The sequence below is a fragment of the Pseudopipra pipra genome, chromosome 7 (assembly GCF_036250125.1).
Source record: "Pseudopipra pipra isolate bDixPip1 chromosome 7, bDixPip1.hap1, whole genome shotgun sequence".
NCBI lineage: Eukaryota > Metazoa > Chordata > Aves > Passeriformes > Pipridae > Pseudopipra > Pseudopipra pipra.
The window spans coordinates 14425823-14449687 of NC_087555.1; the positions used below are offsets into that span (position 1 = coordinate 14425823).

Here is a 23865-nt window from a genome sequence, read left to right on the forward strand (position 1 = left end):
ACAGCTCACAGCTGCGCATGACTAAAGCAGTACTGTCAGGTGCAAGACTTAAATTTATTTTAAAATAAGTTATTTCAAGGCAAAAAATAGGGCTCCCTTGAGAGGAAAATACTGACTAGATAGGAAGCTAAATAAACAAGTGGCCTCAGGTTCAGTTAGATCTGCGATGTACATGGCTGGAAAATTTATATTCCAATCTCAAAACATCTTAGCAGCTTTAAACCATAATCTACACTGATAATCATGCTTCTGGGACAGAAGACGTGTTATGAAATTGTGTCTGTGCTGAGTATAATCACAGACAAAGTCTGGACATACCTGCCAAATTTTCCAAGTCAAAACTAGGAACAACACACAACTGAAGGAACCCTATTGAAAAGAAGTGAAACACGTATTTTATCTGAGCCATGTAAGTAAATGGTAACTGAAAGAAAGACATACCAGTCTTAATTCACCTTTTTGCTGTGTATCTGTGGAAGAAAACAAAACAAAGGGCAGTTCCTCACATATGGGGTGGGGTGTTCAAGACTGCAGTAAGGTCAATGGCACTTGACTGAAACTGCAGAGCATGTTATGGTGCCACTCAGAGGCATTTCTGCATTTAGGCATCTAATGACTACAACAGTGAAGAAGGGGACAATAGCATTTTATCAATTTTTAAATGTTTTTCTTTAATTGCAGTAGCTTTTTAGAAAACCCTTGCTTCCTTCAAAAGTATGTGTTAACAAGGGCAATTAGTAATAAGATTGGCTCCTTGGGATGGAGGGAAAGACATATTCCAAACACTTCAGTTGACTCTAACATTGGCATCCAATGAGCCCAAATATATGTGATTCCACAAAAACTTACTCTCCCCCAAAGGAGACTACTAACAAGTGTCACGTTTACAACTGAAACTGAAATAGCTTTTAAGCCAAAAAGCATAAAAAGACCTAGAAGCACATGCTTGAATTTCCACCCAATTAAATATAACCCTATGTAGTGCTTTCATATAACAGTATTAGATCAGGCCTTAGGTTCACATTAGGATATGCATTTATATGTGTGTGCTTCTTCTTTTTTTAACTCTTTGAAAGGAAAAAAAGGAAAATATTCACAGCACGTAGGCTCAGCATTATCCTAGCCAGCAAGGTGCCTTTAGCAGTGGAAGACAGGAATGCTTTCAGGTGATACAGAGCACATACCTACACAGACTCTCAATGTAGGAGCAGAAGGATGTCGACATTTCTACACCCCTTCTAGCTCTAAAGCTCTCTACCATTCCATAATCTGTATATAGATACATGTTTTCAGCTAAATACATGTACACAGTAAAAGCTTTGTGCAGCATTTGGTTCCATGACTTATATTTTCTAAGGATTTTGTTAATTAAGATTGGGAAGGACTTGCAGAGGAAACAGGGAAGAGGGAGACATGATTTAGGGAAGTGAGGTATACAGCTCCCATTGACTAAGGCAAGAGTTAAAAGACCTACCTAATATTGTGCATTACAGATAAAAATAAATTTATCATTCCTGCAGGACTGTCTTAAAGCAGAACAATGTTACTAGTCCCATATAGAATTTTTCCAGTGCAGAAACTTAGTTCTTTGCTTTCATTTAAAGGACAAAGAAATACAACTTTCAAGAGGATCCTTATAAAACAGTCAATTGACTAGGCTATTTAAAGCCTGTGAAGACTGATAAACCTGTTTTGTGATAATATGCATGATCTAAGATATACCAGAGGGGAAAAAAAGCTTCTTTATATCACTGTTGCAGATTAGCAAAATAATTGTAATGTGGGTATAGGTTAATTTGGGTTTTTTGGGGGGAAGTTGTGAGGTTGTGGGTGTTTTGTTTGTTTTGTTGCTTTGGGGTTTTTTTCTTTTTTTTCCCCTTTCTTTTTAAATCCAACAGGCTTCCTAAAACCTAATTTCCATAATGTGTATTAACCATCAGGAGAAATGCAGTTAGTTTAACACTGAGATTATTATTTAGTGCTGGTAAGGTACATGGATGATAGAAGACGTGGTTTCTAGATATCCTATGAGCAAATAATAGATAACAAGTACATTGATATAGAAAAACTTGCATAAGTCAAATGCTAAGTTGAAGAGCAAGCACTTCACTTTCTGTATGCTTGTATAGTACAAAATCAGCAAAGACTAGATGGGATTCTTCACTGTATATAAAAAGACAACTACAAATACTATCATGAATTACAAGTAAATTGATAAAGAAAAATTTAGCAAACATTTTACTTGAAATAAAGGAGAGATGTCTTCTAAATATCCTTTGGTATCCAAGCTCAAAACTGTGCTATGGAGAAGTTACTCAATACTGCTAACTACTTGATCTCATTTATGTACAGGTGTGAAAAGCGTGTCAGTTTTCAGTTTCTTTTAGATATATATATTTACACTCCTACTTACTCATCTTCAAAGGTAAGCACATTTTAAACGTTGATAAATAATTTGAGTTTCTCCAAAAATTAAAAACAGTATCACCAAGAAGATGGTGACAAATGTAGTGCTATGAAACAAATGTCACTTAAGACTTTTTTATTCTAAATTCTTAATTGGAATTCTCATCTCACAGCTGTACTTTTAACAGATAAATCTTTGTTGAAAACCAAAGAATAATCTTATTTCACCAATACTATATGACAAACAAAATGGGATCCTAAGCTTTATTGACTTGAAGAAATGGAAGAACTATGGAAGTCAGTTCACTAATTCACAGTGCACTGCATAACAGACTGCAAATCAACCGACCTAAACAACTGATCAGAAAAATTATTTTCTATTTTTAAAAAATTATTTTCTACTTTTTATACAAATAAGTTAAAACCAAAAGAAACAACATGCCAGCTAATGCTCACACTTACGACTTTTATCTTTTACTTAAAGCTGGTTTTAGATAAAGGCAAAGTGCAAACCTTCAAACCTATGGAAGTCTCTCCAGAAGGCCTCTGGCAAGGACACCAAGTGTGTGATGGTGTACACCTCCCATCCCTCAAGGACCAGAGAAAAGATCAAAAGGCAATGGATGTTGCCACTCTTTCTAGAGCATAAAGCAGCTCAGAGCTCATCTGTCCCCCTCCTCATGCTGCAGCTGCTTTGTGCTGAACACAAACTAGCCTCAAGTTTGAGAGCCCAAGAACTGTCCACATTTAAACCTGTCCCATGTATTTGTGAAGATCACCCAATGCTTGTGATGCATTGATATGATGGTATTGAAATGTCAAAGGTCTTCATCATAAACTATTTCCTCCCCAATTATTGCAACATATTTTACTTAAACTGACACACTGTATTCAGTATTCTTTAATATTAAACTACTAAAAATGTCAATTCAACTATTGTATAAACATACCTAACGCACAGTAGGATGTTTTCAAACCCTTATGCAAACCTCTCTAAGCAAGTGCCAAAAAGAAAACTTCACTCTCACCAAACACTAGGAAAGACCCATCTCCTCCATTTTTCCACTTTATTCTGCTAGCCCAAAACATCATAATTTCCTGACCCCTTCCCCTGCAAATAAACACTTAGCCTCATATATGCATTTAAACACAACATATATGCATACTTACAAAAACCATCATCTCAATGTCCCAACTGAGTTTTTCAATTTCCCATAACACAGAAAAATCTCACATTCTGAGCTGAAATTCCTCTAAACTACTCTCTAAAGAGCTCCCCTGCAATTCCTTCTTCATGAAATTATAATGGACAAACATACTTCACGTTCTCATGTACAAACTTTATACTTCCAGAGTATCCTCAGTATTCTTACTGGATAGGTGACTGATTAAAAATAGTATTTTTCAGTTCTCTATAGCTTATTTGAAAATATGGGATGTGGTTGCAAATTTTTTTTTTTACATACATGGAGTAAGAAAAGAAACCACACCGCTCTACTTTTGGAAATTTAATCCTCTCTTGGCAAGTGACTCGGGAAAATAATTCTTACTTCCTCCTAACTTTCCAGACAATCCAGTCTGTCACAGTGATAGTTAGAATATTGCAACTATGCATAGACCCACTTGTTCACTAGTCTGATTTATTATTTCATTTACAAAAGTTAAGAAAAAGCAACACAACTTTCTTTACACAGTACACTAATCAGTCATTAAGAGGGATTTTTTTTTCCAGTAAAGAAATTGAGGAGGAGAAATCAGTTTTAATGAGACTAATCAAAATTGTAAAGATTATCCTTTAGCAGGGTAAGGAGGTATTACTATTTCTACAAAGTTAATAAATATTGTGCTTAAAGTTAATGAAATGAGATTATACATTATGCAGTTCCTCAGGTAGTTCAACAACTCCCCAGCCACAGGGAATATCTGATAACATTTACAAGAGATACAACACACATCCATTTCAATAAATAAATAAAAAATAACAAGAAAAGTGATGGTAGAGGGAAGGAAGGGGTAGCCAAAAGGGAACATGCTATCTAACAATCACTTATAGTTCAGCTTTGTATCTATACTCCCCTTATCCCATGGTATTTTCTCTTTTAGTAGACATACATACATGAATATACATATATATACACATACACACATATATACACATACACACACCTTCACACGCTGATCCAAAAATTCATATTTTTCCCTCAGCACTAGGCATTTCCAACAGTATGGGGTTTATCATTTAAATCAGTAACATTATAAAAATGTCAGAATGATAGGAAAATGCACACCCTTCTATCATCATATATTGGTAAACCAAGAAAAAAAAAAACAAACAAACCAGTAATGCCTTCTCCAAAACATAGCATGCAATTGGATACAGCACGTGTAAGGATCTAGTATTTTCTTTTACTAGGTCTTAAATGCATCTTCAAAATGTTCATCTGTTTTTCCCTGCTTGTTTTTACAGAAAAAAATATGGCTAACAACTGGTTTGGTGAACACCAAATCAAGAAACAAACAGGTGCTATTTTTAATTAAATTGTGCTGCAATGTTGCATAATGATTCTGCAGTGGAAATTAATCTTCTATTTGAAGGAGTTGCCTTACTAATGAAGCAGATTGATCTTTGACCAATATAAGATAATGATTCTTCCTCTGTATTTCTACAAGATATTAAATATACCATGGGATTTCTTGGTGTGTGTCTTAGTCTACTTGATAATATAAATAATTTTCAGCAGCAAGTATTTCCTACCTCCTTCAGCTCCTTCACCACCTTCAACTCCTTTTAAGTTATTCATGTCTGTACTTTAAACAATCTCTGATAATCAAGTAGTGCAACACAGATGTTCCTTGCAGAACAGCCTAAAACTGGAACTGCACAAAAGAAGACAGCAATAGCCATTTACATGAACAAATTGCAATAAAATGTTCGCTGGGCTAGAAAACATATTGAGAAGGTCATAACTGTCAGCTATCCCAATTCTGAATCCAACCATTGCAACTGCCAGAATTTTAATTTATTGGGGAATAACAATGCTGTCAAAGCAAAGCCAAATACCTTCTTTGTGATCAAGGAGCATCTGGCCCTATTCAGCTTTAAATCAAATGCTACTTATCTTAAATTCAATTAGTAAGCTTGAGTTTGGAAACTTGTGGGTTTTTTGGTTTTGGGGGTTTTTTTCCCCTCCCAAAACACAGTTTTAGCAGCTGTTGAGAGAGGGATACTGCTGTGATCAAGTCAACAGAGTTAGGGAAAATATGCAAGCAAGCTAACTTGCATGAGTACATATGCTTACTACTACACCTCCAACATAGGTTCTTTGTCAATAGACTTAAGAATCAAGCCCCTGATTGCATATTTATACATATAAAGTGACAAAAAGATTAAATAAGTTTCTGGAATCCGTGAGAGAAGGTAGAAGCAGCAATCACTTGGAATCTTGAGTGTTATATTCAGTCTCTCCTGATGAAATCTGGCTGAGCCGTTTGCTTGATCCCCACAGCTTTCGGGAAAGCTGACCTGAGCGCATCTGTTTAAAAGTAATTCAGAGAAACAAAAGGAGGGGGAAGGGATAAGGTGGATAAATTAAAAAGGAATTCAGACACTGATTCTGGTGAAATGCAGACACTACAATGTACTGCATAAACAAAACTATATCAACAAAAATTATTTGAAAACAAACCAGAAGTAACACTTAGGGATGATTCTTGGGACTGACAAAAAACAACACACAAAACACTAACCACAGTCTTCTCTGCTTTTGAACAGCTAAAGGGATATTGCCAAGTAATGTACACTTATATGCTTAACCTACTTCAAATGGCCTAGAAACAGTGTTTAGATTGCTATTTTGATAGGAAGGGAAAAAAGAAGTGGATGTCAAGCAAGAATGAATTAAATGAGAAGAAAGCGCATTTTATTTTAGAGATTTCAAATAGTGCTAGAAGTGAAAAAGAAAAGATAACCAAGATGCAAGACAGTGATGGCAGAATGAAGGAAAAAGAGAAAGGTTATCTCCTGGTGTCAAATTTATAGTCTTCCAAAGATCCTGTGTGAAGTGTTCAGAGTAAAATTTAAACCAGAAGTAAGTCATAATGAGTACTCCATAAGTTAAGACAGATAACAAGCAACCAGAGGCCTTATTAAATCCAGCATCTGGTAGGTCTGCAATCTGACAACAATTTTTAAGAAACTGTTTTACTGCCAAATTACAAGGTTGATGATTGGCCAGTAGTGATCAGCCTGGCAGCTGATTAGGTTATGAAATTCCTTGCAGTTCAGTAAACAAGATGCATGCCTTAACAACACAAGTTCAGGAACAGTTCCCCCCAGTTACTACTACAAATTTAACAAGCTTAAGAACTGTATCATTACAGCAGCAGTGTTCTAGAAAAGGCACAGTGCTGACCAGGATTAACACTAACAGGTTATAATTGCCCAGACTTCTGCAACATCCAAACCAGCTAAGTAATTGTTAAAAACACAAAAGCATATATTATACTTCATAGTAGATACTGCCAATGTAGAAACACTAAAGGCCAATCTTAACACCAAGCAGCATTTCCCTTTATGCACATTAGAGAAGGTCACTCCTATGGATCCAATCCTCTGTCCTAAGGATCAGTATCACCACTGAAAGCCAGAACTACAACACTGTCTTCTGTATACAGATAAATTCTAGTAATTAATTCCTTCCAAAGTAAAAATAAATCATTCAACAAATAAACACCCCACATACATACACTTTTCAAATATATTGATTGATGCCATTATAGAAAACTAGAAAATCTGGGACATAATGTTGTTCCTTATATGTTTGTGCTTAAAAAAAAAATCTATTTACATGGATATTAACTTGAAGATCATCTGAAATATAAACAGAAAATCCTGAAAAAAGAATCATTGGAAAGCCTCTACAGTCATAAAAGGAAACCAGTCTTTGAAACAACACTTTCTGCATAGTTAGAAAAATAGATATGATTAAGAACTGAAAATAAGAAAACAAAAAGCCTTCAGTCTAATAATACATACAAATTTCAGCCTACAAAAGATCTTTCTCTGGAATAGGAAGCTTAGAAATGACAGTGACTTTAAAACTGCTGTTACAAACATATGTTTAACCACATCATAATCAGCTCTTTGTCAATTCTACAATAGAATAAAAGCTGTTCAACTGGAAGTCAGTGAAAACCAACCCCACCGCATCTGCTGCAAGCAAGATCAGACTACCACTGTGTGAAGCCTATTTCCAGACTTAAACTATGTATCTCCTAGCTAAAACATACTGAAATACTGACAAGTAAGTTCTCTTTTATCACATTTAAAATATAAAATTAAATTAGGACACTTTTCTGGCATGTACTAAAGGTCATGCAAAAGTGATAATCACATTTTCAAATAAATACATTGCAGCACAACAGAGATCCAGTTATAAAGAGAAGCAGGTTTAAGCTAACTCAAGTACTTTGAAAGTCATGACAAGAAGTACTTAAAGCAAAACCTATGTTTTGCACATGAAAAACTGGGCATATCTATTTGACAGATGGATGCTCTGTATTTGATATTGCATATGCAGTACCAACAAGTTTATATTCACCATATGGAGCACTGAGCATACTGAGAACCTACAGAAGTGATTCTCTGTGCATTGCAATTAGAGACTTTAAACAGAAAGAAGTAATATTTTTCCCCCCCAATGTCAGTCAATGCATATTAAAAGATATCTGACAGAAACCATAAAAATAAACAAAGTGGCTTGCTCTCTTTTTTTCCAACTTTCTTCAGGGAAATTATTTCATCAAGAAGTGGCTGACAACACTATCCCGTTCAGAAAAGATTAGCTATTATGACTTTGCTTATTCAGATGTGAGTGATAAAGTCTGGAAGTTAGTCCAGCTGAGCTTCCCATCTGTGATCCCTATATACCTCTGATTCTTAATGAGAACTTTCAGTAGAGCAGTCTCAACAGTTATTTGTTTCCCACTGAAAACTGAAACTTGCTCTTAAATTTACCCTGCCATAGAGGAGACCTCTTGCTCAACTGGAAAGCAGAAATAAGTGAACTTCCCACTGTTCGGTAGAAAAAGTTCTTGATGGTGGGTTTTACCTCTGCTGGCTTGCCAACACCAACGATAATCAACTTGCCATCCTCCAAGCCAACAAGGATGTGGCTGTACTCTTTGGTGACAGAAATGCAGTGAATTGGCAGTCGCATGGCTAAGGGGGAGATGCTCAGACTCAGGCTGAAATGAACCAAAAAACCACAGAGAGAAAGTACATCATGTATTTGTTTGCACATACTGCAAAGAATCACATTGCAGTTGAAATGGCTGTCCACAGGATGCACTATAAAACACACTTTCTCAAGGATCCAGTTTGTAATTTCCATTATTGTAAACTCCTACAGAACAATGTAATCATATCCTAGAACAGAGCTTCAATAACAAGTAAAGGCATTGATGGGTAAACCAGTAAGCTAAGACATTTTCACTGAAATTTAGTAACATTAGTACCACAGCTGCCTAAGTGACAAAGATCACTCCCATTCTGAGGAACAATGGAGCTCTACAGAGAGTAGCAGTAAGTGGAGCTTAAAACTCAGTGCAGAACAACATGAGACTTGATCCTGCAGTTGCTGAGATCCCTGTCACTAATCAGAGGAAAATCACAGTTTGCAAATGTCAGATACAGCTCCTCCTGAATTCTGTCAGTTCTAGGTGTCTAATTGAGATAAATGTCTGGGAAGAAAGAGGTCAGTTACAACCTCTTAATTTATTTTTCTCCCTGTCTTAGTTCTCCCCAAAAAGTTTTTTCAGGAACACAGGAATTGCCTATAGCACCAAGCAAAGTCCATATTATACAGCCATTTTTCAATAAGCCCTTATATTTGTACTATTTGTACCTCAATAATAAACTACTGATGGTGGTACATTACCTGTAGAGATCCCGTATGGAAAGAAATCCCTGTAAGCTGCCCATCACAATATACTCGCCAGTCACACACATATCTGACACTTCCTCCTTTAGAGTCTCAGAACCCAGATATTTTCCATTGACAGAATAGAGATGTAATGCATTCTTATCCTGAATAGATCAAAAACAAGTATGTCACAGAGGACTGACAGGATAAAGAGTGTAGCATCTGTATCCTCAGCTCACTAACAGGAGCAAACCCACAGACAACGTTGAAAACAGTCTCCTTGTTGAATGATACAAGAGTAGCAATTCTACACTCAATAAGTATGGATGCAAAGTCCTGTAAGGAAATTTTTGAAGTTACCTCTTTATGTAACATTGTAACATCTTACCTATCCATTTAATTAATTCCAAATCTCCAGGAAACATCATGGATTTAATAGACAGGTCCCTATTTAATAAGGATTTTTCTTAAGGAAGAAGAAAGGAAGACAGCACTCATCTTCAGCCTTGCTACCACCCTCCTCTCCCCCTTCCCCTCCCAAAATGAAAAGCAGAAGGAAACAAGTATATTTCTAGAGTGCTAGAACTAAAATAATTTTCTGGACAAGGCAACAAATTCTTGATGGATTAAAGACACTAAACTAACAAAAGTGTCTTAAATTCTTCCAGCCTGACAATACGTTAGGTCTCTTCTCTCCCCATCTTCCCAATGTAGCTAGTACACCTAGGTAAAAAAAATTTGTCTACCAATAAATTTCCTATGCTCCTAGAAATCACAGCTTGATTCCTTATTAAAGCAACTACACAGCTCCTCAACAGAGAGAATAAGCTACCAGTGAACCTTAGAGCTATGTCTCCAATCTGAAACTAAGAAACTGTAGTCACTGAGCATCTTGCACACAGAACTTATTGCTCCCCTTATAAGCCCCTGTTTCTGTGCACAGTGGAACTTGTTTCCCCTAGTTTTCCAGTTCAAAGCAGCTTTCCCAGGAATATTTGTTAGCCTATGCTTAAGCATCTTCTTCGCATGTGTTTGGAGATCTTCATGAAACTCACAGGAGCACAATATGCCTGTGATTTATCTTTTAATCAAATTTCATTGAAATTGGCTAGAAAAATTCAAAAAATATGGAAACAGACACTGCATGCTCAAAAGGCCTTTCCCTTAGGAAATAAGTTAGGTATATTTATGATTAAAGTCTTCAGTGACAGAAACAGAGGTATTCCATGAACCTAAGTACCTTAAGAGTAGTCTTTCCTTCTACGCTGGTGTGGACAACTATATGTCCTTCCCAGGACACAGCCAGATTGGGAACAGTCAGCAGGAGAGAACTCTCACAAGGTGGTCGCAAAGTCCTCACGTACTGACCTTTCCGAATAGTGCGGACAATAACGGTGCCATCCTGCAGCAACCAAAGCCAGGCAAACTGTTACTCAGCAGGTAAGTTACCACAACACTTATACAGAGAGGATACATGGAATACTTTGAAAGCACTCAAATCCTTAATGGGAGATAAGGACAAAGAAGCCTTCCCCTCAAGACCATGCACTATAGGCATATGAAAAAACCAAATCCAAGCAGGGCAAGAGGGGGAGGGCAGGCAGCAAATCAGCCATTTCATATGTCACATTTACGAGTGGGCATTATGTGCAGTACAAAGTCAGAGTTCAGCAGCCTGCCAGCATAGTAGAGTAAGGCAGACTATGAGCAAGCTGCACAGGGTTAACAGAGCAGGGAAGAAACTGCCCCAGAATCATCGCTATGAGAAGCTTAAAATCTCCAAGGAAGTCCACACTTGTTAAAGCTCATCTGTGCAGAGTAACAGCACATAATAGGTGAGGCCCATGCTGTGCACAGCAGTTTGAGACAGCCCGATGTAAGCGGGCAGCAAAGGAGATGGCACATATCTTCTCACTGTGCAAGGCTGAAGAAAAAAATTGTGCAATAGTGACATTTTTTGTATTTTTCTTAATCAACTTCAAGTGTGCTCTATGGTTTGAGTAGAGAAGAGGCAAAAAAGGGAAAAGTAGGAAGATACTTACCCTGGATCCTGACACTGCCATATCAAGTTCAGTGCTGATGCCAACACTCGAAACTTCATCAGTATGCCCATAAAGGATCTGAAATGGCTTAGGTGCCAGGCCTACAGGCACTCCTCCCTGAGAGTAACAAAAAGTGCAATGACACATTCTCTTGCAGCTGAGGACAAACAAAAAATGAATTTCTGGTATCTTCAGTTGTGAGAGGTGTGTATTTGTTGTAGGCCAAAACCAAAGGTATAACTCACCCATTCCAATGTTTATTTACTGCCTTTTATGTCAGCTGCCCTAGTCACTGAAATCATTTGAATGAACAAACATGCAGTTACTCCGTGTGTATGTGTGTGTGTGTGTGTGTGTGTGTGTGTGAGAAAAAGTGTGTTACTTAGCTGTCTTGTCTCTATCCCTTCAAGTGTCCAGGAGTGCAAGGGCCACAGTGAGCAGTCTTAACAGGCCTTGTTCACCCCCCCCATCCACACATTTATTCTTTGCCTGTGTATCTGGGCTTGTCCAGTTCTTATAGTTTACCCTGGAATCAAGCACTATCTCCACAGCTAAGCTTAAAGAAGCTGAAGGCTATTTTGCTTAAAATAACAGCAATCCTTTCATTTTCTAAGGAAAAGTAAGGAAATAATCCTTCTCAGTGACTACCAGTAGTGTGATATGCAAAGGAAATCTTGCAATAATGTTCATTAAGAATAGTAATTTTCCCACATAACTGCAGGGTATCACAACTTTCCTTACAGGGAGTGTACTGCCAGCACACACAGACATTCTCAAACCAATTCTAAGGCAAGACCTGTACTTAGAGAGAAGGTACAGTAAACAGTTCTGCAGAGAACTATTTGTTCTCATTTCTCTGATAAAAATTTGACTGCAAACCAAGTCCTGAAAGCCTGAAGCATGCAGGAATACAGAACAAGTGTCAAAATGCAGGGCTAGGAAAGGTGACAGTGCAGAGAAGACAATTAGAATGGAGCTGCTAGTATGCAGTCCATTGCTGCCACTTTGTAAAGACCAAGATAAAACTCTCACAAGAAGAATTTATAATACAGAAAACATCATTCTTATATCTATTAAACAAAAAATACATTCAGATCTTAAGAAAAAGTAATTCTAAACAAAGATAATCTCCAGAGGATGACTGTTGAACTTACACTGAAAAGACAAACTAAAAATTTTCCAACATTTATCCCCTCTTGAGACAAAAATACTGGTATGAGCTCTAAGGTCTCACTTTTTTTGACCCTGCACTGTTACTACAATTGAAAGAACTGTGAATACTCCCACCATAAAGACAGCTTCCACAAAAACACATGCAGTTATGCACCACTCTGCTGCTTTAATGTGCTGACTTCAGTTCAATGATAAGAACAACATGACCTGACCAAAACATGACAGCTCCCCTGTGGCAGTTAATTCTACTTGTATATCTGGAATGTAGCAATCAGAAATGAATATTTTAAATGCATAACAATGGAAATGGCTTCACATTTTTAGTGTAAGCACACACCTGGATCACACAACCACCTTCATTGTGTGAAAGCACAAGACTAATATTAAAGAATTCTCAAATGACATTGTAAATGCAGGTAATAGACTAGCTCCTATTGTAGACATCAATACCCTCCACAGAGAAAAGGCACTGCTAAAATGCAACTACTGGAGTGAACAACTGCCTAGAAATGTAACATTTCTATTTTCCTACCATGAAAATAATCTACGAAATCTTTAAAAGAGTTTCTAAAATAGTGTACTTCACCTATATAGTAACTAACGTGGTTAGTTTTTCAAACAGAGAAGACAATGGGAGTAAAATTATTAAGCTAATCAATTTTAGTGGACTATCTTCCTTGCAAACCTGAAGGGAAATCAACAAAACATCATAGCAAAACAGAGAAGGACAAAAATACATTCAGAAACTGCTTCTCAGAGTACACCTAAGTAACATACCTGCTGAACTATTTGCCATATCATACAGGTAGTATCTCTGGAGCCTGAAATTAAATGAATTCCACAGTAGTCTATTGCCAAGCAGGTCACAATATCTAGACAAAGGAAAGAAAACAGAAAGTTATCACATTGGTATTTAAGACTAATTTTCCACAGGTTGACAATGTGGATACAATTTGGCAACAACATATCCTGATTTGCATCAGAATGAAATCCTCCACTGTAATAAGGGCTGATGAGACTCTTTGAAACAATGAAGTCATGGTGCAGCCAAGTGTACCAACCTGACCTATTCAGCCTTGCTACCTAAAAACAGCAGGCAAGCCTTATTTTGAAACTACATTAAACCACCACTCCAGTGACTAAAAAGCCATGTTCAAGTATTTATGTATAATCATGGTTTAAGCATTCTTTCATTCCTATGCTGCCATTGCTTTATAACTGCTATGCTTCTTTGCCCAAGCCTATAATTCCTTCCAAGACCACCAAATAACAAGGTACACACATAAACCCTTTTTATTTCCTAATACAAAGAGTTACTAACCCATGTGCCTGATGTGCTGTCCGATCAGCTTGCCTTTCGTCAGAGATGTCACCCTGATGCTGTTGTCCCAGTGTCCTCCACTGAAGAGCAGCTTTGCATCGTGGGACACTGCAAACAGCTTCGAGGTGATCTCCAGCCCTGGTGCAAAAGGACCACTCATGTTGCGTTGGGTTCTGTAGGCAAATGATGGGCAGTTAAGAGTAACCTTAGTTCACATCTATGTATTTTGCACTTCCTCTATCCTTAAAAATCCATTACAAACTCCATCTATAAAGGAGGCTATACCTATGGCAAAACTCTCACTGCCATCAGCAGAGCAGAAGTGAGATTTTACATTAGATATTTTCAGTCTTTTATGCAATTTGATAACTCATGTCCTTACTCAGTACTGTAATATCAAAGAGAAAAAGGAATATTCTAAAACCAAAAACCCCAAACCACCAGATATTGTGTAAGAAAGTATGAAGACTGCCCATCTTGGATTTCAAGATGAGTTTTTATGATTGATAATTAGAAAAAAATTGGAAGTAGCTCTAAGAACAACGAAGCTTGAAATGACACATAACTCTTTACTAGAATGCTGTTACAGACTAGGTGTAGTATTACTGAACTCCTAGGTGAAAACTCAGACAATGGAAACAGAACAATCCATTGATTGTTGAACAATTGCTATATTCCATTAGTTTAGATGTATTCATCTGCACCCCTCCTCATAATTTGCTTACTTGGGATTTGTCACTGTGGTATCTCTGATGAATGTAAAATAGTTGGAGATATTTTTATCATAAGGTAGCCAACCATGAGTTCCAATAATGCAGTTCAGACTTGCTGTTACCTAAAAAAGTTTGATTAAAAAAAAAAATGGTGAAACTGAGAGGTGTATTTTCTGATTGCCTTCATGGTAATAGAGCTTGCATAAAATCCAGTAAAGGCTTCTTGAAAATTTACCACAAAGGAAAAACCACATGTAACTCTCCCCCAACAAACAAACAAGTAAAAACCCCAGCTCAGATGAGTTAATCCACATGTGGTACATAGTACCAAGCTAGAATAGTGTATGTTCTAGACAGGTCAGAGAAGCTGGGGTGGAGGGACAGGCAGGAGACAAAAATGAAAAATCTCAGCTGACCAACCCCTCTCAAACATTTAATTACAATCCAGTCATTTAATTTAGGCTGCTGCTTCTTCTCTTCTTTGAATAGTAATCATTAGCAGTTAACACATTAACAGAGGAAGTTTTAAAAACATTATACTACAGTTCCATTTCCGAGGAAGTAAAAAAAGAATCTAAATATGTAAGGTATTCTCATCAGATATTTATAAAAAACACAATCATAATTTTAGATGTGTCCAAATTCCAAATAACATGCATGTACCACATTAAGCCAGGACAATAATTTTGACCTACAAAATAGGAATATTGGAAAAGAATATTCTTTCCTGCAAAACATAACGTTATTGCACTGGGACCAATATCTAGGCCATATATATACAGATGTAAATACAAAAACACTGTCCTCGTTATTTGGTCATCTGCCATAGTACCAGAACCTGTATTAGTGCAAAAGTTAGTTTAAGCAACAGTGCAGGTCTTTGGAGTGTGTATGCAACACATATGGTATATTTTATATATGGGTTGGAAAGCAATGATAAATATAAAGACACCATTAATAACTCAATCCTGTAATTTTAAATCTGGGCTGCATTGCACTAGGAAAGTGGTTGCTACATGGAAGTGAATCAAGTGGGCAACTTACAATATGCCTCGCTACAACTTACAGTCATGTCTCATCAGCTCTTAAATGCCATTCAAGAAATCAGCCTCGCTTCTCCTTTGGAAGATAAATGTTTAACTTATAGCTGACATTCATTATAGGTTAAAGGAACACATCTGAACAGGAACAATTAAGTGTTTCTCTACACGTTGTATGAAAAAACCCAAAGAAACATCCATCTGACTGTCTGCAGTATAATAACAGTATTGACACATGCAACTCACCAAGATCTCTGGGCTTCCCTGAGAAATAAAGGAACGTGACTGATTCCTGGGAACAACAGCTTTGACAATGGGCACTCCATCACTGATTCCCTAAAGAAAAAAAAAAAAAAAAAAAAAAAAAGACATGCTTTTGATCTGATTATATCCAAGAGCAAAAGGACAACTCTAGAAACTGTGAAGAGTCAGATCCAAAGCTCTGGATTCAGTGTCAGACCTGTACAGTACTCTAAGACATTGGTACACACACACTGAGTTCATGTAGGTATGCTTTGTCCCAAACACTGGAAATGAAACCCTGGCTCTGCCTCAAATCAGTGAGTTTAGCTACCAAGTTCAGTGAGTCCTCCGACACCACCAGTGACGTTTTGAGCTTTCTTGGTGTGGTGACTAATTTAATATTTAAACAACACCCACACACAAGCATCCAGCAGATACATATTTATGGAATTCAACCTCTATGAAGCTAACTAAAAAGACAGAGCTCATTTTATACACATTGCATTGTAAAATATTTTCTTTAAATAGGAAGCAAGTTTATTTTCATCTAGGTTGTGACCTTTTGTTTTGAGTACATCAGAATTTTCAACTAGACTTTAAATAACTTCAAGTAACACATCTACCTCTATGAAGAATGACTTCAGTTCAGTGAGGTGTTGGAAGAGATTCAGAGTAGAGGTATCACTTTTAGTTAGTCTTTGCACTACCTCTTCTGCTGACAGCCTTTGTGGATGGGGCTCCTAGGAAGCAATATTTGAAGGAGTAACAAATTAGACTAATTTATTAATTTGTTCAATACACAAGATACTCAGAATCTTAACGGGAAAACAGTCTTTTATGTACCTAATTTCCCTTCTTTAAGTAAATTTATTTTGAAAATGGGTTATTTACAAATGTTAATGTAACACAGACTTAACATTACTAAAATTACAAGTAATTATCTTACAAAGCATTATTTTTTCAGAAGTCCTTTGTAACTCAGTTGTATTTCAACCACAAAGGTCTAGTTGAGTGGGAACAAAAAAGCATTACCTTCAACAGCTGACAGGGAGTTTGCCCAAAATTGTTTATCATCCCTTCTAAAGCTTTCCTTTCTTTTTCATCTGTTAAAGCATCCAAATCCACAGCCCCTGTATCACAACCAGAATGATAAAGAGTAGAAAGATGGAAAAAAACCACAATCCAAACAACTTATTGATAACCAATATGGTCAACTAATGTTGCAAAACTTAATTTATTTGCAGCATTATCATCCTTTGCAGCATTATCATCCTTTACCCCAGGAAAGCCCCCAAACAATGCATCCATTTAAAATATAAGCGTATCCGTAAGCAAAAGAATTCCAGCCTTTTTTCTTACAAATGAATTTAATATACTTCAGGCAAGAAACAAATAGCACAGAAAACTCACCCAGGATTTAACTTCGAAATTAACAGATTAACATTTGTCTTCAGTATTAGTTCTTTATAAGGAACTTGCCTTAACTCCTAAACCACAACAAACCTCTTCCCGTCAATGCTTTTAAGCAAGCAAATAAGAAACTAACAAAAAACCCCAATAACTTTTAGAAAGAAAAGACAAACAACTGTAACAGCCCTCCTTTAAAAAAAACTGTACCGGTTATTTGATGGTAAATTACAAGTTATGCTGGCATATTTCATCTATAAATCTGTTGCCTTACCATATGCTACTGCATGGTAGGTTCACAAATCAAGTGTTTTCTGTCTAATACTGAAAACTCACAGGTCTGATGACAATGACAAGAGAGCATACTGCTTTGTACCTTCATAAGTACAATAATAGAACACATTAAGCGCCTCCACTGCAGCTGGTCCCCTCTGCTTGTAGCCAAAAATCAAATCTATCCATTCATGAAGATGAGCAGAAACATACTCAGATTCCTAGAAGGAAAAGATGCTCTGGTAAGAATAAGAGAAGTACTGCTCCCATCTTGAAGTATTTACTGTTTTCTGTGGAGGAGATTTAACTACTAAACTAAGAGTATTCACACATTAGCTATTCAGTACAGGGCAGAAACATATGAATATTCATGTGTTATGGGCAGTAAGTACCAGGTAAGAGGGAAAATTAATACAGTCACGCAGCAGATCTGGAATACTGAGATGCAGCTATGCAAGGGAAGGCAACCTGTTAGCTTCCCAATACCATACTCAATAATCTTTAAATAGCAAGGGAAGTCTAATCACCTAAAATCACCTCTTTCTGCATTTTATCTCCTAGGGCAGCAAATGCCCAAATGATTAGTGCCTAAAATGCCCAAAAGACTAAATGCTCTTTTGAGGATTTTATCAACATACACAATACTTTTAATGGGATGTTATAATGATACTTTTAATGTCAAATGAGACCACAAGATTAGTTGGAATGTCATGCTAGTAATTTTACATTTAAGCCACAGTAACAATGTGCAAATGTACATTCTTTACAATTATGGCACACGAAACATCATCTTACCAAAGCCTTCCTGTGTTTATAAATGAAGTCTTCTGGAGAGTGGGCCCATTTGGGCAGAACAACATCATTTACCATCTCTTTTGATATTTGAAGCTGGCCTAAGTTAAAACCTAGTGAATAATTCAGAGAATTTTAAGAGTTACTACAAAATACTTCAAATATCTTGATTTCTCAATAAAGATGAAAACTCGTTCTTTTCTCAATGTAAGGGAAGAACATTGAAAAATTCTTAATGTAAATCTCCAATAACCCTACCACTGACACAAGAGGTTAAGTTCTGCTCTGAATGTTTAAAATTTCAAATGATATAGGATAACAATAATCCAAAGCATCTAAACAATTCTGAAACTGAAGTCCCACCCATAAAAGTAGCATTAATCTTTTACACACTCATCTGTAAACATTTGCTTTTGCTTTACTAGGATTAAGAGTCCAAAACATTTCAATGAGGTTATTCATAAGAAGAAAGTTACTTATAGGTTTATATGATTGTAAAATCAAGGCTTTCAGGAAGTCTTAAATCCCACCAGCTACCATTGAAATAACTCTAAATACTCAAATTACTTGAAAGTGGGACTTGGGTGTTTCCAATTTTTCTAATTTAGAACTCCAGTAGATTGTACCTAGCAGACTAAAGTAGCAGCAGCACAAAGAGACAAATCCATTTTTAAACATAAGTAGAGAAACAATTCTCTATACAGTAAGTGTGAATTAAAAATGGCTAGGAGTCTCATGTCAGAATGCAGGATGTTGTCTTTTCAATTAGCATTCTGTATGAGTGAAACAGCCTTTTTTTTTCCCCCTGCCTCTTCTTCTGATGGGTGCTGAAACCTTACATGGCTCTGGAATCAGCTGACATAATATTGCACTGGAATATAAAAGTAACAAGCAGAAAATATGCTGGTTGCCTAGAACAAATAAAAGACCTCAAATGTTTGAAGATGTCCATACTCTATCACCCAATGAACCCAGTAAAAAGAATACTAATTAATCTCTATTAACTTTTGCTGACTACTTAATCAATATTAACTATTACTACATTTTTCAAACATCCAAATAAGAATCCCTGATACTTTACATCAGGTAAACAACACTATTCTTAACCATCCTTAAGCCCATATTCTGAATTTTAAACATTTAGGCTACTGCTTAACACAACTGGTGTCTTCACTAAACAGTTTGAACCCAGAATGATGATTACTGTCTACAGTCACATCATAAAGTCTAAATAAGAAGTGTTCCATAGCATTCACAAATGGTTTTAACAATTATTTTCTGAAGAATGCAATAATAGCTTTCTGTGAGAATATTCTGAGCAGTCAGTTTACCATTTTGATTCTCCAAGAACTCTGGAAAGTAGAAGAACTCTGGAATAAGTTCCTTGACATCATTGGGGTTGTCCATGAGCGCCTGCCAGGTAGCAGGAATAGAGTGAAACTGCCTGTCAGCACAGTCAAATCTGTGGATAAGAAAACTCAGGTTAGACTTAGGTCATTCCCTCTGTAAAATGACAAGGAAGAAACAGAAAGGTGCTGCTCATTTGCCCACAGCATACCTGCCACTTTGAAGTTGGATATGAAGTGTTGTGAAAGGTTCTACCCGAATGAGGTAATGCATGACACCAGCAGCATTTGAGTAATGTGTCCCATAGTGAAATTTGTCAATCATCCCAAGAGGATCCTCAAAATTCTCATATCTAAAAAAAAAAAAATCTTTATAAATACAACTGAGCACTACAGCTGATTTACATATGTGTTATACTTATTATAGGTAAAGATTCAAAAGAAACAATCGCAGCAATCTGTAACAGAAAAATACATTGGATTCTATCAAGCATGACAATCCCAAATCTTACTTAGAAAGTCCCTAAGCAAAAGGCTGCTAAATTATAAAAATGTACACCAGAAGAAGCCTTTGCATACCTGTTATATTCTTCCCTAGGCATTTACTATCAGCTGTCAGAAACTAGAAAAAGGGCAGACAGGACTGATTCAGCATGACTTTATACAACAGTCCACAAAACCCCACATCACTAAGCTGAACATTTACTATTGAAGATACTTGTGACAATTTCCTGAAAGATTTTAGAAATGTGTGTGTCACTGTGTCAGGACGCAGAAGAGAGATTTATTTAACACTCATGCCCATTTCCTTTCCACTCACAAACTCACTCTACCATGCCACCATCTGGCTGATATATTCCTCAGCATCACAAGGCTAGTAAGAGAAATTATAGTTAATCATACTGCTAAAGAATCAATTATCATTACAGTCAGGATAGAGCCTAATAATTCAAAGAAAATTCTCCATGTTCCGAGTTTTCAGAAGATTTTGGAAGATACCCGACTGCAATCTGGTATGATACCACACTCAGGACCCATCCTAGCAAAAAAGGAAAGATCACTACACTACACTGGTGTAAGTACCTGTTATTCCTACCCACACAGGACTTACCAAAAGTCATCAAGATACATTTTATTTTAAAGACAATAATCTATGCTTGAAAAAAAGAGCAGTTTTCAACCTGCTGGGCTATTAAATTTTTTCTACAGCCTTTCAGTTTTTTATCTGCACATCTGAGAAACAATTGAAAATTTATAACAATAAGTTTTGTCCTTTCACTGCCATATAACTCAGTGCCATATAAGATAATCTGAATGCAGCAGGAACAACAAATCAACCACCTTTGCAAACGCATCCATGATGCTATAAAACCAGCTTTAAAAATTTTACTGCAGTAACAGTGAATATGTTAATTAGCCTGCAGGCTCAGAAAAGACAGAGAAATATAATCGAATTTTCAAATACGTACTTGTCTTTCACAGTCTTAGCATTCTTTTCATTTACCACACCTATGGGTTTGGACAGATCCCTAAAGACTGCAGGATTATTCAGGTCCAGTTCTTCTGAAGTGTAATCTCGTAAAATCCAGGGAAACTACCAAAAAAAAAAAAATCAAGATCAAATTGAGATTAAAACTACAAGTTTCAAACCAGAAAAATATACATAGCTTTGGCAAAAATTTAAAAATTAACTTTTTAAATTACCACAGGATATTGAGCAAGGTCATTGTAAGTTCGTCCTGCCATCGTGTTCAGCTGAATAAGGTAGTCAAAGTTGGATATTTCTCTATTCACCCATTTCTGAAAAAGATAAAATGGAATTCATTATATCAAAGATACCACTAATGCCAATTACATGCCCTGTGGGTATCTATCTGCAAGAGGATAATACTGGCAAGTGAAAGGCACAAGATCACAAAAATGGTATGAAAGTCCAGATTCAATTTCTCATAATAAAGTTTATTTTCCCTGTGATTCAGTAATTGTGCTACCTACATTTCATTGAAAGCAGGTCTCTGATTGATGACAATAGTGTTTTCAATACAGGGCAGCAGACAACTAGGACCCTCAGAATAAAAAAGGAAATGAAAACCAGAAATGAAAGAAACAAAAAGAAGGCAGGTAAACAAGTACTGAGAAAAAGGGGAATAGAACTCTGAAATCCATTAGAATTCTAAGGTCAAAATTTATTTATAAATTGTTCTCCCATTGGTTAATGGTACAGGAATTTGCAATCTAAGCAAAGGTCCTTGCACCTTTGCTCCATTATTATATTTTAAACCAAGGAACACACATAGCTGCGTTCAGAAGGGCTCAATATTTGTCTGTAGTGGAGATGGAGACATTTCATCAGACACGATATTTTTTCTACTTAAATATATAACATGATAGCTTTTATCATTAGGAAAACAAATAAAACCCAAAGTATTTCCAATACTTTAATGTTATTTGTAAAGCTTCCTCCCTCAGAGAATGCAATAATTGTGGCATAAAGAGATGGAAGATAAAAATACATTTACCACATCAAAAAATTTATCCATGTTTAGGTAATACAGGCATTTTGACATTTTCCTTTTTTGACAATTCTCACTTAATCTTCATGTGGGTTTTGTTGAAAGCTCCATCATGAAAAGGTAGCAGGGAAAACCATTTGCACATCTGGTGAAAGAAGTTCCAAAATGTGCACTCAAGATCATAGACTAAAAACAGAAGCAAGTCTGCTACGTTTTCCATTCATGTTGGAATGCCCATCAATCACACCAACAGAGCCTGACCCTGTGGATTTACCTGACTGTAAACACAAAACACAACAATTCTAAAAAGATGCATGTGGAAGTTCAGGGGCCAGATGGAGGGTACAAAAGTTGGCAGTTGACATCTAAACACTGAGGGACTCCTTCAAAAAGCAGAGAAATGCCCTAGACAATTTATGCTGAAGTCTCGCACCTGCATCAGTCCCGAAGCTTTAAAAAGTTCCTGTGGAGATCTGGTCCCAGAAATATTTGGAGAACGCAGTGACAATATTCGACTGTATACTTTATTTCGTACCTGTTAGAAAACAGCATTAATAAAAAGAATATTCTGGAGATTGAAGCTGACAATTGAGTAACTTATCTGCTAATTAAAATGTGAAATAATCAGGACACAGCTACACTTTCAAACACTTTGACCTCTTGCTACCTACAATGTTTGGACATGCATGGATGTGACATGCTTCACACCAAAACCAAACCACACAACATTTTATAAGAGTTACTCAAATTGACCTACTAGTATATAACTGACCCTAAGTTCTGATATTTGTCTTAGTCCCCCACACAAAGGATCACTGACATTGCCTAAAGAGGAAAAAAACCCTTCACTAATCCTAAACCATGGAATATAGAAACAGCAATAATTTAAAATATTGTGCTAAAACAGAAGGTCTCCTTTGTTTTGTAATTATTTTGCTCAATATTAATAAAAGGTGGGCTTCAAGACATTTAGATTACCACTGATGTAATTTTAGTTCAATAATTGTTCTGTATGATAACAAGTGAGAAAGGAAAAAAAACAATCTTGTTTCATCCATCTTTTCACAACTAATCAGTTTCTAGATGCCAGACTGAGGTTTTCACAGACTGTAGTCTGGTTTTTCATAATGGCTATATCCAGCAAACCTTTTGCTACTAGTCTTACAGTATTATGAAAGACACCAGACTCAAATTAAATAAAATCAGTGAACTTAAACTTGATCCTTGTGTTAATTACATAAATCCAGGATATTCAGGAAACCCATACCTCCTTATTGAAGTTGAGGAAGTAGTTGGTTTGATCTGTAAGGAAGATCTCCAAAGCCGACCTCCTCAGGTTGTACCGACGCAAATGTATCTCTCGAATTTGAGAAAGGTGCCATTTGAAATCAAAACCTACCCCTAGGAAGAACACTAATATTATTGACTTGGAATATATATAAAAACCTTTTCATATAGACACAGGGCAGTACCACTTCCAATCATCCCAGAGTTATTCCTAGAAAAGGCAAATTTTATATCTGATTAACCATTTTTCTAGGAAAAGACTAACTTCAGCTGTTGTTGTGCTGAAAGAAAGGAAGCAAGAAATATCTGATGGAGTGTAGAATTGGTTTCTGCTTTCTGATTAAAAACATACTATAAATGTATTCTGTTGACAAATACATTTTGTT

The 23865-nt window shown here is 36.4% G+C and overlaps 1 protein-coding gene across 6 annotated transcripts in view; it reads right to left on the reverse strand.

The window, feature by feature from the left end:
* Window positions 1-63: 63 nt before the first annotated feature.
* NBEAL1 (neurobeachin like 1) overlaps window positions 64-23865 on the reverse strand; it is an 85166-nt gene continuing 61364 nt past the window's right edge. For 3 of the 6 annotated variants that reach the window (XM_064660664.1, XM_064660665.1, XM_064660666.1), the window contains 19 exons: window positions 23460-23593; window positions 22626-22727; window positions 21384-21479; window positions 21149-21273; window positions 19892-20032; window positions 19665-19795; window positions 18337-18446; window positions 17645-17762; window positions 16894-16991; window positions 16485-16601; window positions 15865-15954; window positions 14591-14700; window positions 13866-14038; window positions 13322-13416; window positions 11372-11488; window positions 10570-10731; window positions 9345-9493; window positions 8517-8652; window positions 64-5939 (listed from right to left, as the gene is read on the reverse strand). In XM_064660664.1, the coding sequence (XP_064516734.1) occupies window positions 5838-5939; window positions 8517-8652; window positions 9345-9493; window positions 10570-10731; window positions 11372-11488; window positions 13322-13416; window positions 13866-14038; window positions 14591-14700; window positions 15865-15954; window positions 16485-16601; window positions 16894-16991; window positions 17645-17762; window positions 18337-18446; window positions 19665-19795; window positions 19892-20032; window positions 21149-21273; window positions 21384-21479; window positions 22626-22727; window positions 23460-23593 (2306 nt within the window). In that variant the 3' untranslated portion in view covers window positions 64-5837. Of the gene's footprint in view, window positions 8653-9344; window positions 9494-10569; window positions 10732-11371; window positions 11489-13321; window positions 13417-13865; window positions 14039-14590; window positions 14701-15864; window positions 15955-16484; window positions 16602-16893; window positions 16992-17644; window positions 17763-18336; window positions 18447-19664; window positions 19796-19891; window positions 20033-21148; window positions 21274-21383; window positions 21480-22625; window positions 22728-23459; window positions 23594-23865 lie in introns of all 6 variants that reach the window. The other 3 variants (XM_064660662.1, XM_064660663.1, XM_064660667.1) reach the window with 1 other exon arrangement.